Genomic DNA, 17167 nt, shown 5'->3' with positions numbered 1-17167 from the left:
CTCAACTGTGTACCTCAAGGATCAAGAAAGAGGGAGGCGGCTGACAGGAGGAGAGAGAATGCAACTGCCAGGCAGGCACCGAGTGAACGCTAAATCATGAAGCCCAGCTCCCCGGGTGACCAGGGCCCCTCAGCAGGGCCCGTGCACGTGCAGAGCACCTCCGGGGCTGTCCCCTCTCCAGCGGCACCTCCCCCCACCCTACCTCCCGGCCCTCAGGGCCATGGGCACCAAGTCAGTGCATCTGGGATATAGGACTCAATCAGCGCAACTCAGAACATGCAGTGGAGGAAAAACCGCCCAGTGAGCCCAGGACTTTCCTATTTTAGAACTGGAAGTCCTGACCTGGGTACACTCAATGGCTGGCCACCTGCAGGGCTGATCCCTGGGCCCACATGACTGCCAGAAGGTGGTGGCAGGGCACATTCTGTCATCTAAACTTCGCTGCTCTACCCCTCACAAGTTTCCACTGCCAAGAACTGAGGGGAAAGGAGGGGGAGGAGGAAAAGAAGGGAGGAGAGGAGGAATGAAGTGTAAGTTGTGAGGGGAGGGGTGAGGTGTAAGAGTGTGAGAGGAGGGGTGAGGTGTGAGAGGAAGGGTGAGGTGTGAGGGGAGGGGTGAGGTGTAAGGGTGTGAGGGGAGGGGTGAGGTATAAAGGTGTAAGGGGAGAGGTGAAGTGTAAGAGGAGGAGTGAGGTGTAAGGGGAGGGGTGAGTTGTGAAAGGAGGGGTGGGGTGTAAGAGGAGGGGTGAGGTGTGAGGAGAGAGGTGAGGTGTAAGGGTGTGAGGGGAGGGGTGAGGTGTGAGGGGAGGGGTGAGGTGTAAGGGTGTGAGGGGAGGGGTGAGGTATAAGGGTGTGAGGGCAGGGGTAAGGTGTAAGAGGGGTGAGGTGTGAAAGGAGGGGTGAGATGTGAGGAGAGAGGTGAGGTGTAAGGGTGTGAGGGGAGGGGTGAGGTGTGAGGGTGTGAGGGGAGGGGTGAGGTGTAAGGGTGTGAGGGGAGGGGTAAGGTGTAAGAGGGGTGAGGTGTGAAAGGAGGGGTGAGGTGGAAAGGTGTAAGGAGAGGGATGAGGTGTAAAGGGAGGGGTGAGGTGTGAGGGTATAAAAGGAGGAGTGAGGTGTAAGGGGAGGGGTGAAGTGTGAGGGGAGGGGTGAGGTGTGAGGGGAGGGGTGAGGTGTGAGGGGAGGGGTGAGGTGTGAGGGGAGGGGTGAGGTGTGAGGGGAGGTGTGGGGCATGAGGGTGTAAGAGGAGGGGTGAGGTGTGAGGAGAGAGGTGAGGATGAGGAGTGGGATGCTGGGCACTTAATCAGCATGGCATAGCATGAGATTCCTGTATCAGATCTGTTAGAAGGCAGGTGGTAAAGGGTGGACCCAAGCTTGCTCCTCTCTGAGTGAAGACTGACTTGGGTTCAGTTGACTCTGTAGCTCTTCTTCCCTGGAAACCACACTTGCGCAGAAGATCAGCTGCCTTGCTAGGCAACAACCACACCTGTAGCCCTGAGCCCTGTGCCTCACCCGGGCTCGTGGACAGCTGTGGATGGCCTCTGAGAACATGAGTACGCACCTGGTGGGCCACCGGAGCTCTGAGGCCTGCTGAGTTCAGTGGCTCTTGTGACTGGGCCTGTCCCTGGCAGGAACCTTGGAGGCGATGCCTAGGACTGTCACAAGAAGTGCTGGCTCTTGTTGAGGACTTTGGGCTTGTAGGCCAGGGCAGCTCCCACACCTGGCTGTGTAAGTCTCACTCCCTTGCACCTGGACTTTCTCCTGGGGGCAAAGAGAATGGCTCCTGGTCCCCTGTGGGCCTTAAGGTCTCCTTTGAGGACAACTCCTGCAAGGGTGTCTTCAAAGCTGTCTGCTACAGCTCCTTCCAGTGTCTAAGAGTCTTTGGGTCTGTCTAGTTGTACCCAAAGAAAACCTTTTGTGAGGTGCTGGGTGGGAATATCACCCCCTTTCCACAGATAGAAAAAATTAAGACTGAGGGGCAAGTATTTTGCCAAGTGTCCACTGCAGGGGAGTGGCAGGTCTGGGAGTGGACCCGGATGGGTCTGACATCAAAGCCACCATTGTTCGTATCCTCTTGTCTGAGTGGGAGAGCTGAGTAGACAGAAGTGTGGGGCAGGAGGACAGAAGACCCCACACTCCTGCAGCAGGGAGGTGATAGGTGCTCTGTGCTGTGGGTCCAGCTTCCCAGGGACCCTGCACGCCTCCCAGACTTGAGCTGCTAAGTTAGCAAAGCAAGGCTTCTCTGTGCTTCTTTGGCTCCAGAGAAAGCAGGTGTGCTTTTTCATTTTTGTTCCTTGTGTGGTTCTACATTCCCATTGCTACCTGGAGTGCTCAGATGCCTGCTTTTTCCAAGCAGAGACATCAGTTCATTTGCTTCTGGATGTCAGATGCTGGAAAGTCATGGGGCTGGTGTGGTGGTGCTTTGGGTTTAGATTTCAAAAGAGGAATGGTCGCTTCTCAGCTGTCTTGGGTGTCTGTTTGCTTAGAGCCCCCTAATCCTTTGGTTTTGTTTGAACATCCCTCTCTGTCCGGCTGGATGCCCCTCTGTACTGAGATCCATGTTCTCCATCCTTGGGTCTGTCCTTCTGAGAACTTTCAGCTCTTTTCTTAGATTCTCCTCCCCTCCTCAATTCCTCCAGTGGCCTGAATTTTGGTCATTTAAGTTTTCTCCAAAGGTTATTCTCACTGGAAAATACAGGATTGCAGTTGCAGTCCAACAAACACAGAGTAGTGAATCTTTCCATCCTTGGGATCAAACCATCCTTGCCTTCAGGTGCTTCTTTCAATAAGACACAGCTATCCTCTCCTTCACAGCCATTACCTTCTATTTCACTTTATCTATTTTGATTCCAAAAGTTTTCCTTCCAAGAGTTTGGGAGGGGGCAGTCATATGAGCAGGTGTCTTCTCCTGGAGACGCTCCCGCACCCACCCACTCACTGCAACAACATCCAAAAGGGACTTCTCTTCTCTGGGATTCCCTCCTAGACTTGGCTCCCACTAGCTGGTGTCCTGCCCTCCTGAGCTGCCCCACTCCATCTGTTCTCCTGAGAGGCTTGATGCAGAGGTGGGTCTCCTGAAATCAGGAAGGGCTGCCTCCTTCTCTGTGGTTGTAAGAGAGCAGACTTGGTCTCAGACCATGGCAGAAGGAGCCTCAGTCCTCACAGGCTCTCTAGAGAATCACTTCATAACACAGCATTTCTTCCTTGCCAACCCCTTGCAAATGACAACCCAGGTGCGAGACAGCCCAAGGGTGGTCTGGGTGGGGGCTCTATCCACCTCTCAGTCCTTGTTCCACCATGACCCCAAGTGCAGTCAGGCTCTGAAACTTTCACTGTGTTATACCCACAAGAGTGATGGAGCCTGTGGCTTCCCCCTTGTAAATCTGAGGTCCTGGAATCCACCATCCCCAGTGGGTGAGGCTCCAGCTGTCTCTCTCTGGCCTTCAGCTGCTGAATCCAGCTGCACATGGACCTGGAGGGCTTTGGTGAACGGGTCTTGACTTTGCATTCAGATCACAGGGACATTTTCGAGTCCCTCTGGCTGGCAGACTCTGGGATGCACAGGGTACAGCTCATGGAGACATATGTATACAGTCAGTGTCTAGCCGGACACATACACCACGGCCGGGGAGGCATGCCGTGTGGGGACAAGGACGCAGGTCTGTCCCGAGACAGTGCAGCGGCTCTCCAATCAAACAGTTTCTAGTAATTGCACTTGGTTTCCTGGTATTCGGGTCTCTGCCCTTCGGGCTCTTGAAGGTGCCACAGCAGGGACTCAGATGTGGCCCTGAGCTTGACAAATTCCCCTTGGTCCCTGCAGAGCTCCTACAGCCGACCCACCCAGGACCTAGCCGTAGATCCTAAATGCCTCCCCTTTGGACTGTCATCAAGTATCCACAAATTCTGGTTTCAGTCTCTGGGCTTGGAATAACTTGTTTTGCTGTCAAATTTTGGTTTGAGTGGGGTCGGGGTTGCCATAGGACTCAGTTTATTCCATAAGCTTTTTTTCTATCCTGGAAAATTAAAAAAAAATTGGAAATGACACAAGAACCCAGGGTTAGGATGGCTAGAGAAGTCCCTGCTTATCTGCCCTCACCTTTCCCCACCATTGTCCCGAACCTTCCAGCCGAGCCCCCTGAGGGACTTTCCCCGACAATCCAGGAGAAGAGGAAATGGGGTTCAGATAGCCTGTCCTCCTGCACCCACCCCAACCTATTATAGTGACCCCCACTCTGGTCTGATGAGACCTGGGGTCTTTCCTTTACTTGCCACACAAGCACTGAATGAACATCAACCACATACCAAGTGCTGTCCTAGGACTGGGCACAGAGGACCCGAGGAAAAGTCCTCAGGTGCAAGGGTTGGGCATCGGGCAGGGACACAGTGTCTGAGCTCAGTCTGGGGGTCCAGGCAGCTAGTGGGCTGTGAGCATCCCTGGAGCTAACAAGGCCTTCACCTGGGCTGGACTCAGGGGGCAGAACTCTAGATTCTAGGGGCCTTGGCAGTCCCTAGTCCATGGTGGGCACTCAGAACAGGGAGAAAGGGGGTAGGCCTGGGTGCCAAAGCAGGAACTCAGTGTGAGACAGGCAGGGTCCAATGATTAGAGAAGGACCAGCTGCTGGGATGGCATCAAAACCAGATCTGCAGTCAAGGGCAGGGCAGGGGGAGAGGCAAGGGGCTTGGGATCTTTACACAGGCTTCCTGGGCATTTTGCCTGCAGGCCATGGACTCCTGCAGACCCCTGACCCCAGAAGCCAACTCTTTGGTGAATTTACTGGCCCATGGGAAATACAGAGCCTATAATGGACCATACGGTGAATTTATTGGTTCACGGGCAATAGAGAGAACCAAAAACCAAAGCCAAAACAGAGAGGACCTTTGGACAAAACCGTAACCACCTTTTCAAGATGAAATAACAATAGGGTGACAACCAGGTTTCCACTGTCCAACCTTATTCACTGAGAACTCCCCAATCTCCCTCCCAGGGGTGGAACGTGCCAGCAGCCCCTGGATGCCTCTAGCCCAGTGGGCCTGATACTGAGCAATCTATCACAAGGCCACCTTCCACGTCACCTAAAGGAATGTTATGGTCAGAGTTGGGAAGAAATCTCCTTTTTAGAAAACATGAGTGAAAATGAAAGGATACCAACCCGAGTTCTTGGCTCACTGAAGTCATCAAGGCCACAGAATGAATGCTAGTGAGAAAAACAAAAAAAGGAACAAAAACTATAAAATAAGACCAAAAGAAAATGAGGAGGGGGGAAGAAAAGAAAGAAAGATGTGAGATATGTAGTATGGAACTCAGTGACAGCATTTCACAAGAACCAGGGCCCTGGGGTTGGGTTTGGAAAGAGACCCAGGAAGTCCGTGGGCTTTAGAAGCTGATACCACCTGAGAAACCCATTCTGTGGGATTCCTTGCCCAGGGTGGATTATCCCCACACAGTCCGCAAACATCTGGCTAATACAGACGGGGGAGATGTACACCGTAGTGAAAGTGTTAGTTGCTCAGTCATGTCTGACTCTTTGTGACCCCATGGACTGTGTAGCTTGCCAGGCTCCTCTGTCTATGGGACTCTCCAGGCAAGAATAAGGGAGTGGACTGACATTCCCAGACCAGGAATTTTTGGTGCTGGGGTGTGACTTTCTTGAAGAATGTGGCAGGATAGTATATATCCAGGAAGAACCCTCTGATGGTCCTGGTTGATGGTCTCACCAAAGGCGGGGCATGACATGCATACAAAGATAAGGAAGACTCCACCCAGGTCCCAGGGACAAACAGACCCCCTCCCCCTCCCCCAGCCCTGCCAGGGCCCACTCTTCCAAGAGATTCATTGTTTAAAATCTTTTATGTCATTGGTTTTTCTGCTTTAAAAAGAAAAAAAAATCAGCCAAAAAAAAAAAAAGTGGCCCTAAAGGAGTGAAAAATTGTACAGATCAGTCTGAAAATAGAGATCTTCCTTAGCTTATTTACAACTTGATTTATTCAAAAAGAACTGCTGGTGATTCTTTTTGGAGATTAGGTTAGGAGAAACATGTCTGAATATTACCTGAGGTGTTTGAAAATAATTCATTGGTTTTTCCCCCCCAAATCTCAAGGTAATAGCTCCCCTAAATTGTTACTGAAAAAATGAACATCCAGATAGCCAACAAATTTTAAACACATTTTAGGATCACTGGAAGTTAAAGCTAGAAGGAACATTTAGAATCATCTAGCTCTTGATTTTCTACATGGGGAAACTGAGACCTGAGGATGGCGAGGTCCTTGCCGAGACCACCCTGTGGCATGTGGTGGGGAAAGAGTTCCTGACCTCTGACCAAGGTGGCTGGAGTTATTTTTCCACCAGCCCAGGCCAATAGTGTCCATGGGGAAATCCTTGAGGTGTCCTTGAGACCCCCTAGGCTGCTCCAGTCCATGGGGTCACAAAGAGTCTGACAGACTGAGCAGCTAATACTTTCACTTCAACTTATCGTTAGGGCTTCCCAGGAGGCACTAGTGGAAAAGAGTCTGCCTGCAATGCAGGAGATTCTGGTTCAATCCCTGGGTTGGGAAGATACCTGGAGATGGGAATGTCAGCTCATTCCAGTATTCTTGCCTGGAAAATCCCATGGACAGAGGAGCCTGGTGGGCTACAGTCCATGGGGTCACAAAGAGTCCGACACGACTGAGCAACTAACACTTTTGCGTTTACTGGCTGCTCAAAATAACCTCAGAAGTTGTGTGTTGAGGAGGGGGGAGTGGTGAGCAGCTGTTTGATGGGGATTCTGCTGCTGCTAAGTTGCTTCAGTCGTGTCCGACTCTGTGCAACCCCCATGGACCGTAGCTGCCAGGCTCCTCTGTCCATGGGGATTCTCTCCTGGCAAGAATACCAGAGTGGGTTGCCATGCCCTCCTCCAGGGAATCTTCCTGACCCAGGGATCGAACTAGAGTCTCCTGCATTGCAGGCAGATTCTTTACTGCTGAGCCACCAGGGAAGCCCGATGGGGACTCTAGGGGTCTCCTTAAACCAAATTCCTACGGGGTTTCCAGGGCACGCAGAAGAACCGGCCCAGATCCTCCAGCCATTACCCTCTGCTGCCCCCGTGAGGACACTGCCGGTTGTGCAGGCTGGGAGGCCCTGGGGTTCCAGGTACAGGAGGGAAGACGCTAGGAAGGTGAGTTAATCTGTGTAAAAGCTGACTTTCAGGACAGAAAGCTGGTGTAGCATCTGAAGAGCTGCTATATCTCTTTGGGCCATTGTGTTTGATTCCCTCTAGAAAGAGTGGGCTGTCGTCCCATTTGCAGACAGCCCTGAATCTGCCCTCTGGTGGCTTTCGTGACTTTGGCCCTGCTCTGTCCATGGAATGAGTCAGCTTCCTCTCTCCAAAGATCAGCCTCAGACACCTGAAGCCCAGAAATCTCCTTTCTCCATCTTCTTTTCCAGGGAGGCAGCACATCATCCCTCAAGCTTTTTTGGTGCATGCTGTCCCCAACAGACACCCCCCGTCCCAAGTTGGGGTCAGAGTCCATCACCTACTCCCAAACATGAGCTTACCTCTACAACATAAAATGTGCAATTGTGGGTTTTCCGTGTGAGTGTGTTTGTGTGTGTGTGTGTGTGTTAGTCCATCAGTCATATCCAACTCTTTGTGACCCCATGGACTATAGCCTGCCAGGCTCTCTGTCCATGGAATTTCCCAGGCAAGAATACTGGAGTGGGTAGCCATTCCCTTCTCCAGGGCATCTTCCTCACAACCCAGGGATCAAACCCAGGTCTCCCATATGGGAGGCAGATTCTTTACTGTCTAAACCATCAGGGAAGTCTGGGTTTTCTACTCATCTATTACTCATCCTGCAAACATTTCATGATGCCCTATTTCACGGCAAGAACTGTCTTGGATAAAGAGGTAAATAAAAGCTGGTCCCTGAACTCAAGGAAGTCCCGGCCACTGGGCAGAAGAATAGGACGTGGTAAGTGCCCTGACAAAGATGCCACGTATATGGACTCATTCAACCGTCTCAACCAGCAGTATGTGGCAGGGGCGCTGGTGGGGTGACTGTGGAATCCCTGGAGACCTGGGTTATCCCAGCTGTGGGACTGTGGACAAGTGTTTGAATCTTTCTCAGGCTCAGTGTCCTCACCCGTAAAGTGGTGACAACCATAGGGGCCAGTGGGACTGGGCATCAGCATCACTTCCTGCTGGAAGGAAGAGACTTCCCTGAAGGGAAGAACACTCATTGGTTCTAGGCATAAATGTCATTTAAGGAGAATGAGTCCATGAAGAAAGTGACGTCCCCCTTCCCGGTGAGGTAGTGTCAGAGGGGTTCAGACTTTCTTCCCTAGAAAAGTACTTATTTCTTGGACTGCCAGTATGGGGGACATGGGCAGAGAAGAGAGGGCTGAAGACAGAGCCTGTTCTTCAGAATATTCCACATGAGCGGTTCATGGAAGGAAGCCCGGGACTGGTGCAAGCTCACACCACCTACCTTTTCCTCCAGTTCTTTCAGGTGTCGCTTCTGGATCTCCAGCTTATCCTCCAGTTCTCGCACTCGCTGCAACACATTAAGTTCTGGATCAGAAAAAGTAAATTTTCCAGGTTCAACTCTCACTCTTCATTGTTTGCCTAGTGTAGAGTGTAAGCAGCGACTCGTTAGAAATGAGTCGGGAATGATTGAAGGCAAAAGGAGAAGAGGGCAGCAGAGGATGAGATGGTTAGATAGTATCACTGACTCAATGGACATGAGTTTGAGCAAATTCTGGGAGATAGAGGAGGACAGGAAAGCCAGGCATGCTGCAGTCCATGGGGTCAAAAAGAGTCAGACACAACTTAGCAACTGAACAACGACAATAAGCTGCTTAATATACAAACAGTAAGTGGGCAACTCGACTAACTTTTATATGTTGAACAGCCTTGTCTCTCCACCTCCTGAATCAAGACTGAGGGCCTCTTCAGCATTCAGGAGGCTCCCTGGCCCCCAAGTGACTCTATTCTGACCTCTCACTAAAGGTAGATTTTTGCATGTTCTTGAAATGCATGGAAACAGATTGCACTCTTAGGGCAGGATCTTTTGAAAACATAAACATCAAGATCAGACCAAGACACGGAGGTGCCTTTTGGGCAGGTCAATAAAGCTCATGGATTTGAAGCAGCACCAAATGACATGTCCAAGATTTATTTAGCTGGAGCCTGGGAGCAGGGGCAGAGGAGATGAGTGTTGATGGGGGGCATGGCTGCAGCATCCACCCAGGTTCTTAGGTTTAAGGATGACAAACTGTCCCCGTGAGCCTGGGCCACTCCTGGTTTTAGCACTGAATGTCCAGAGTCTTGAGAAACTCATCAGTCCTGAGCCAACAGGGAAAGATGGCCACCTGCCTGGCTCTGCTCCCTGGGGTGCACACCCACCGGTGCTCAGCAATTTACCAATCTGTTTCTTCCAGTTCCACGCAGCATCTCACCAGGAGGTCTGGCAGGCATGACCTTTTCCAGTTTGTCATGTGTCCAGTAGGGCTTCATCACCCAACAGGGCTGATAGGCCAGGATAGCTGCTAGCCTCACCAGCCCTGAATGCAGACGGACACCTCATTCCTTGGGAGAAGGCTGTCGGACTGAAGGCCAGGCAGTTCACATCAGCCTGAATTAAGCATGTAGACCCATCCTCAAACCTGGAGAAACCTTCTGCCCAGATTCCTAGACTCAGCTCAGCATCACCTGGAGGCCCTGCGGATCCCAGGGGCCCTGCCCCAGAGTTGCTGACTCATCAGTTCCAGGATGGAGCCTGAGAAGCTGTGTTTCCCCACAGATTCCCAGGCGATGGGAATGCTGCTGCTCTGGGGATCCAACTCTGAGAATCACCACTGTGGGCACATGCGCCCACTCAGCAGGTTTGGCTCAATAGGCCCTGTGCCCACTCAGCAGGAATGGCTCAATAGGCCTGGGGCCTTGAGGGGTTTGTGGTCCATCAGGTTCAGCCAATGGAATTATGGAAATACATGGATGATGCCCTAGATAAATACAGACGTCACAGAGAAAGTCAAGTGGGGTAGGGAAAGGGAAGGGGTGTTATTTACATGGGGTCTCAGGGAAGGTCAAGCTTGAAGGGGTGTTATTTACATGGGGTCTCAGGGAAGGTCAAGCTTGAGCAGAGAGGTGAGGGGGGTGAGGAACTGAGGTGTGGGCTGGGGGGCCCCGAGGAGGCCCACGGTAGCTTTCCAGATGCAGGAAAGGGGAAGGATCCAGGCAGAAGGGATGACACGTGTGTGCAGGGAGCTGGCGGTGCCAGGGGGCAGAGGGTCTCAATGTTCCAGTGAGAAGCTTTCCGGTGAGGAGCTTGCAGATTTAGGGGTGTCATGGGGAGTCTGTGAAGGGTTTTAAGTAGGGAAATGATGAGATTTTGATTTTGGAAAGATCACACTGGCAGCAAAATAGAGTGAATTGATAAAAAAAAGAAAGTGAAAGTCACTCAGTCATCTCGACTCTGCGACCCCATGGACTACTCAGTCCATGGAATTCTCCAGGCCAGAATACTAGAGTGGGTAGCCTTTCCCTTCTCCAGGGGATCTTCCCAACCCAGGGATCAAACCCAGGTGCCCTGCATTGCAGGTGGATTCTTTACCAGCTGAGCCACAAGGGAGGCCCGGATTGATAAGGAAAAGACACACAAAAAACCTCCCCTTAGATATGTGACCTTGGGCAAGTAATTCAGCCTCTCTGGCCTTGGTTTCCTTATCTGTAAATTGGGAGTAATAGTGTTGCCCACATCTGAGGATTTAGCAAATGCATCTGCAAAACGCTTAGAGTAAAGTTGGCAGAGTATGTGCTCTATAAAGGAGACCGGATATGTTTCTAACCTTCTTTCACCTGAGGGAGACAGTGACCGCTCCTCAGAGATTCCCTTGCAAGGCGGGGATGGTCTAAAAATGAGCACAAACTCAACTAGACTCTGGTTTGGATTCCGGGCCCCAAATTTATCAGCTGGTGGACTTTGGGGTGTCATGTAATCAATTAATCTCTCTGTGGAATCCCTCTTCTGTAATAACTGCACGGTGACCCTGTGACTCTGGGGGTGAAATGGGCACCCAGGGAACAGTGCCTTGGAAATCACAGTGCCACATGGAAGGGGGACAACCTCTTATAGTTTTTGAAGGATTTGCAAAAATGTCCCAGGAACAGCTTCTGGGCTTTGAAAATCAGTCTGAGTTCCTTTGTATCATTTTTTTTAGATCCCACATATAAGTGATGTCATGTGGCATTTGTCTCTCTCTGTCTGTGTTACTTCAGACAGAGAGCTATTACTTCTGTAGGATAATCTCTAGGTCCATCCATGCTGCTGCAAATGGCATTATTTCATTTTTAATGGATGAGTAATATTCCATTATATGTATGGACCACATCATCTTTCTCCATTCCTCTGTTGATGGACACTTAGGTTGCCCCCATGCCCTGGTTATTGTAAATAGTGCTGCCATGAACACTGGGGTGCATGTATCTTTTCAAAGTATGGTTTTCTATGGATACATGTCCAGAATTGGAATTTCTGGGTCATATGGTAATTCTGTGTATAGTTTTTGAAGGAACTTCCATACTGATGTCCATAGTGGCTGTACAATTTACATTCCCACCAACAGTGTAGGAGGGTTCCCTTTTCTCCATATTCTCCCCAGATTTATTGTTTAAAGATTTCTTGACAATGGCCATTCTGACAAGTGTGAGGTGATACCTCATTGTAATTCTGATTTACATTTCTCTAATCATTAGTGATGCTGAGCATCTTTTCATGTGCTCTTTCGCCATCTGTATGTCTTCTTTGGAGAAATGTCTATTTAATCATCTGTCCATTTTTTGAACTTACTTACAAAACAGAGACAGACTCACAGACTTTGAAAACAAACTTATAGTTACCAAAGGGAAAAATTGGGGTGGGAGGGATAAATGAGGAGTTTGAGATTAACATATGCATATGAAATATATTATCAACAAAGACCTATTGTATAGCACAGGGAACTCTACTCAACATTATGTAATAACATATAATAAAATAATCTGAAAAAAGTGGATATATGTATATGTAAAACTGAATCACTTTGCTGTACTTCTGAAACTAATACAACAATATAAACCAACTATACCCTCAGTAGTCATGTACGGATGTGAGGGTTGGACTATAAAGAAAGCTGAGTGCCGAAGAATTGATGCTTTTGAAATGTGGTGTTGGAGAAGACTCTTGAGAGTCCCTTGGACTGCAGGGAAATCCAACCAGTCCATCCTAAAGGTGATTAGTTCTCGGTGTTCATTGGAGGGACTGATGTTGAAGCTGAAGCTCCAATACTTTGGCCACCTGATGCAGAGAGCTGACTCATTTGAAAAGACCCTGATTCTGGGAAAGATTGAGAGCAGGAGGAGAAGGGGATGATAGAGGATGAGATGGATGGCATCACCGACAGATTTATTGTTTAAAGATTTTTTGACAATGGCCATTCTGACAAGTGTGAGGTGATACCTCATTGTAATTCTGATTTACATGGTTTTGGGTGGACTCCGTGAGTCGGTGATGGATAAGGAGGCCTGGTGTGCTGTGGTTCATGGGGTCACAAAGAGTCAGACACGACTGAGCAACTGAACTGAACTGAATACCCCCAATATAAAGTAAAAAATTTAAAAAAAAAAGATTAAGTGAAAAAAAGTATCTTTATCTAAAAAGAAGTCAGCCTGAGAAGCTGACTCATTCTAGTCTTTCATGACTTTAAAAAAAAAACAACCGGGGTCGGCCTCTCACCTGGTTATGGGAGGCTGGAAGGGGCAGTGTTTAAGAGTTTTGCCAATCTAAGGATATGGATTACCATCCCAGCTCTGCCACTTCCTGGCTGTGTGACTTTGGGCAAGTTGTTTACCCTCTCTGAGCCTCACTCACTTCACCTGTGAAACTGCATCAACGGCCCCCACTCGGAGGGTTGGCGTGACCCTCAATGGACCAACATTTATTGAGCCTCCTCTAAGTGCCAGCACTGGTCTGTCTCCCTGCTCTGGAATATAAGCCTCAAGAGGGCAAGTGCTGTGTCCCCAGCCTGGAGAACAATGCATCGTAAGCAGATGTCAGAAAAGTTACAAATGGAAACAGTGTGACATGGAGCAGGAAAAGCTGGTGAGAGGCAGCCGATGCATTTGTAGAGGTGAGCACGGGGCCCAGGGGTGTCAGGAGGTCAGGTTACGCAACCCAGGCTTCATCCTCTGGGCACTGAGGAGCCAGGGTGGGTCTTTGGGCAAGGGTGGTACTGCACTGTGTTAGGAAGTCTTCTGGGGTGCAGTGGATGGATTGGCAGGGACAGAGGTTGTGGGGCTGGGGAGGGATAGGACAAAGCAAGTTGGCATGAGTGGATTAGCTCCAATCTTCACTACAGCGGAACATGGTGCAGATGGGCCAAATGCGTCTGTTGGGAAAGGGGCCATGTGCTGATTGATTTTTCGCCCTCTGCATCCACTTTTCCCCTTAGTTAACAGCGCTTGAAAAATAAAACGTCCACAGGAGTCACAGTGGTGACGTCACTGCATCCTATGGGCTAGATGCAGGCAAAACGGACCGCCGCAGCCCACGGCAAACTGGGACGTGTCCTTCTGGTCAAACCAGGCATCCGGTGCCCCAGGCTGGGTCAGATACGGCCGAGTGCTGCCAGAGCCCCTGACGGTGCTGTGCTGTGCTATATTGTGTCGTGCGCTGAAAGTTGTCTGTTGCATGTGTTGTGTGTGCTGCAGACATCGGACTGGCTCGGGGCCACGCCCATCAGAGGCGGGGCGCTCAGGAGCCACGCCCATCTGAGCCGGCTAGCTCAGTAGCTGGCGAGCAGATCACAGCGGCACAGGAGCCCAGCGGCTCCTGCAGGGGCTGCCCGGGGTCCCTTTGCCCAAATCAAGAATGGAATGAAGAACTCGCGTTCATACCTCCAGTTACCCTTTCCCCTTTGGTCACGGCCCTTTCACTCCTCAACCAAATGCAGTCAGCTGTGCCTGCCCCGCCCTTTTCGCACTCAACGGGAATCCGGCCTCTGCTGCCTGGGACAGAAGGCACTTCTCCACCGGCTCCTTCTTCCAATTCTGTCTCCCTCTCCTTCGGTGCCATCGACTCCCACTGGTTATCTAGATCCTTCCGCACTGGCAAGATTCCTTATGAGCTGTAGGGCCTTCAGGCACATGAGTTAACCTTCCTGAGTCTCGGAGGTAATCGTCCCACCCGCAGGAGTGCCGTGGGGTAAGAGATCTAAAGCAGTGAGCCTCCAAGGACGGCCAGACCCTGGGGCCGCCTCAGCTCCAGCAGCACGACGGGTCCTGGGAATCAGGCCCCCGGTGGGCTCAGCAGCACAAGAAGCTCACACAGGACGCCGCACACACTTGGGAATACATTCGGTGTTCAGAGGTAACAAGTGATACAGCTTCCTGGTCCAGTCCTCAAAGCAGTCGTCATCACAAAATACAGCCCTAAAGTAAACTGGCCCGCCGGCGCCCCTGGTTACAAGAACCTGAGTTTAAACAGAAGACAGATGCTGGAGGAAGTGGGGACGCCTCCTTTTGGTTTGTGTTACCATTTGGCAGGGTGGGGACCTTGTTCAAATGTATGATTAGAAACAGTGGGCTGTATAGTGTGCCCGTAAGCAACACCCCCCTCCAATCACTGAGGGTTCACCGGGTTATGAGGGCGTCCACGGGAAGACACCCCCACTTCACGGAAACCTGCTTTACGGCCAGCTCTCCAGTGAATGGGCCCTCAGAGGTGTCAGTGTGCCGACAGGGGGCAGGAGGGGTGGAGAAGTGGGGACGGTGGACAGTGGTGCCCGGCGGGACGCCTGCTCCTACCTGCCAGGTCCTTGTCACTACCTGCCGGCCCCCGCCCCTACCTGTCTGCCCCTCCCCCTTCCTGCGAGGTCCCTCCCCTTACATGGCCATCCCCACCCCTACCTGCTGGACCCCTCCCCCTACCTACTGACCCCTCTCCCTACCTGCTGGGCCCCTCCCGCTACCTGCCTGCCCCTCCCCTCTCCCTACCTGCTGGGCCCCTCTCCCTACCGCCCCGCCCACCACCTGCTGGCCCCTCCCCTTACCTGACTGTCCTTTCCCCTACCTGTTGGCCCGTCTCCCTACCAACTGGGCCTTCCCCTCCCTGCCTGTCTTTTGCCTTACCTGTCGGCCCCTCCCCCACCTGCTGGGCCCCTCCCCCTACCAGTCCCTCCCCCACTTGCCTGCCCCACCCCTACCAGCTAGGCCCCTCTCCCTGCCGGCCCCTCCCCTACCTGCTGGGCCTGTTGCAGCAGCTCCATGCGCTCCCGCAGGATCTGACTGTCGAACTCCCGGCTCTGCCGCAGGATCTGCCGGCGCAGCTTTTCCACGGCAGCCTGCAGGTCCTCCCGCTGGCCCTCGCTCAGCGCCTCGCTGGCCCTCCGCCCCGGCTCCTGTTGCAGCGCATCGTACAGCGTGGCCTCCAGCTCCTGGATTTTCTGAGCGACCCACATGACACAGACAGTGGGAGGTCACAAGGTGAGGGGGACAGGAAACCCCAGGACCCTGCAGCTGAGCGAGGCTGAGCTGGGGGATCTTGGGCGGGGTGGGGAGGCAGGCAGGCGGGCCGAGCAGAGCGGGGTGGGGTGAGGGAGCCCCTTCCAGCCCCCTGCACAGTTTTGAGAACATGTCTTACTCTATTCAATCAAGATGTTCTGCTCTCTACAGATAAAGAAAAAATAGTCATAACCTCTCCTTAAAATATCTGATTCAAAGAGAGGTTTGATTGGACTCATCTTTATTTTTATCCTTGGCTTCCAATTTACTGTCTCCAGCTTGGGAAACAAATCTCTTTTATCTGGAGTAGCGTGGGAAAATGTGTTCCAAATTGCAGGCACTTGTCGTTCAGCTGGCTCATGAGAAAAGCGATTTCAACCCCAAGCAACTGGGGGCAATGTCCTCATTGCTCCCTCCTCCCCGCGAAAAGCAAGACTCCCTTGGTTAGCAAAGCACATGAGAGATTAGTAGCCAATGGAGGAGATCTTTGTGAAAGATTGGAGTTTTCATCCTGAGAGGATGTTATTTCTTTTCAACTTCATGGTGAGACACTTAAATACAGTTACCTTATAGGAATATCTAGGGATGAAAGAGAGAAAGAAGTATTTCCTTCTCTTTTTCCCTAAATCCCCACCTGAATCCCTTGCTAGGAGCAGCTCCTTCTTTTCCCAAGATGCTACCGACCAACAACCAGTTTTAATGGAAACTGCCAGGAAGAGGCAGGAGGTGGTATGAAGCAGAGGGTCAACACAGGTAGCCCTCTGTGCCTGTGGCCATTTGCTCCTGTAGCCTCCCCCATTTCAGCACAGCTGTGCCAACTCTGCAAGGGAATTCCAGGCCCACCAGACCAATTTTAGCCAATAGGCATTGGCTTCCTCTCTCCCAATTCCAGCGATCACCCCAGGAAACTAGAAGGTGGGAATGTGTCCACTGACACAGCTAAGGGGTCCCCATGGAGTGGGAGCTTGCCTGTGTCTGCTGGCTGCCCCCCTTCAGCAGCTGAACTCCTAGGAGGCCCCCAAGTGGCCAGTTTCCAGCCAGGATCTCACCATCCAATTCCAGAAGCTCTACTGTGGCCCTGTGCCATCTCACTCTGCACGATGACAAAGGAACACAGGTGTGTGTCTGGCACCTGCTGTCCTTGCTTCTGCCGGGGCACATGGTACTGCCACCCTCGGGAGCATTTTACTTCCCTGACTCTTCAGGTCGGCCTCACACTGATCACAGCTCCAACCTCAACATGTGCCTGAAATCCCACTTGAGGCTCTGGAATAGTCTTTTTCCTTTTTTTTTTTTTTTGATGTGGATCATTTTTAAAATCTTTATTGAATTTGTTATAATTTTGCCCCTGTGGTTTATTCTGATTTTCTGGCCTTGAGGCATATGGGATCTTAGCCCTCTGACCAGGGATAGAACCCACACCCCCTGCATTAAAAGGCGAAGTCTTAACCACTGGATTGCCAGATAAGCTCCTGGAATGTTCTTTGGGTAAGAATGTTGCTTCTACCCAGCAACAGGATCAGCCTGCCCAGCGGTCTCCTCTACAGAACCAGGACTCAGGTTCTCAGGGTCCCCCAGGGCCTTTCTGCACACAGCACTTTGACAGCCAAGGGTGGACACCGAGTTTCCCAGAGTGTGCTGGGGAACACCAGC

General features: G+C 51.4%; 2 protein-coding genes across 2 annotated transcripts in view; both read right to left on the bottom strand.

Moving 5' to 3' along the window:
• Nucleotides 1–2570, bottom strand: part of C6H4orf50 (chromosome 6 C4orf50 homolog) — a 77467-nt gene extending 74897 nt beyond the window's left edge. Inside the window, exon 1 of the mRNA XM_069594698.1 lies at nucleotides 1558–2570. The gene's annotated coding sequence lies outside the window, so the exon portion shown is untranslated. The remainder of the gene's footprint in view (nucleotides 1–1557) is intronic.
• Nucleotides 2274–17167, bottom strand: part of JAKMIP1 (janus kinase and microtubule interacting protein 1) — a 159608-nt gene continuing 144714 nt past the window's right edge. Inside the window, exons 19-22 of the mRNA XM_069594691.1 lie at nucleotides 15253–15456; nucleotides 8463–8528; nucleotides 5147–5191; nucleotides 2274–4009 (exon numbers count right to left, since the gene is read on the bottom strand). Coding sequence (XP_069450792.1) covers nucleotides 3980–4009; nucleotides 5147–5191; nucleotides 8463–8528; nucleotides 15253–15456 — 345 coding nt within the window. The 3' untranslated portion in view covers nucleotides 2274–3979. The remainder of the gene's footprint in view (nucleotides 4010–5146; nucleotides 5192–8462; nucleotides 8529–15252; nucleotides 15457–17167) is intronic.

This window comes from Ovis canadensis, chromosome 6 (assembly GCF_042477335.2).
Source record: "Ovis canadensis isolate MfBH-ARS-UI-01 breed Bighorn chromosome 6, ARS-UI_OviCan_v2, whole genome shotgun sequence".
Lineage (NCBI taxonomy): Eukaryota > Metazoa > Chordata > Mammalia > Artiodactyla > Bovidae > Ovis > Ovis canadensis.
Note: the sequence above shows the minus strand (reverse complement) of the source record. Positions and strands in the feature narration are given on the sequence as shown.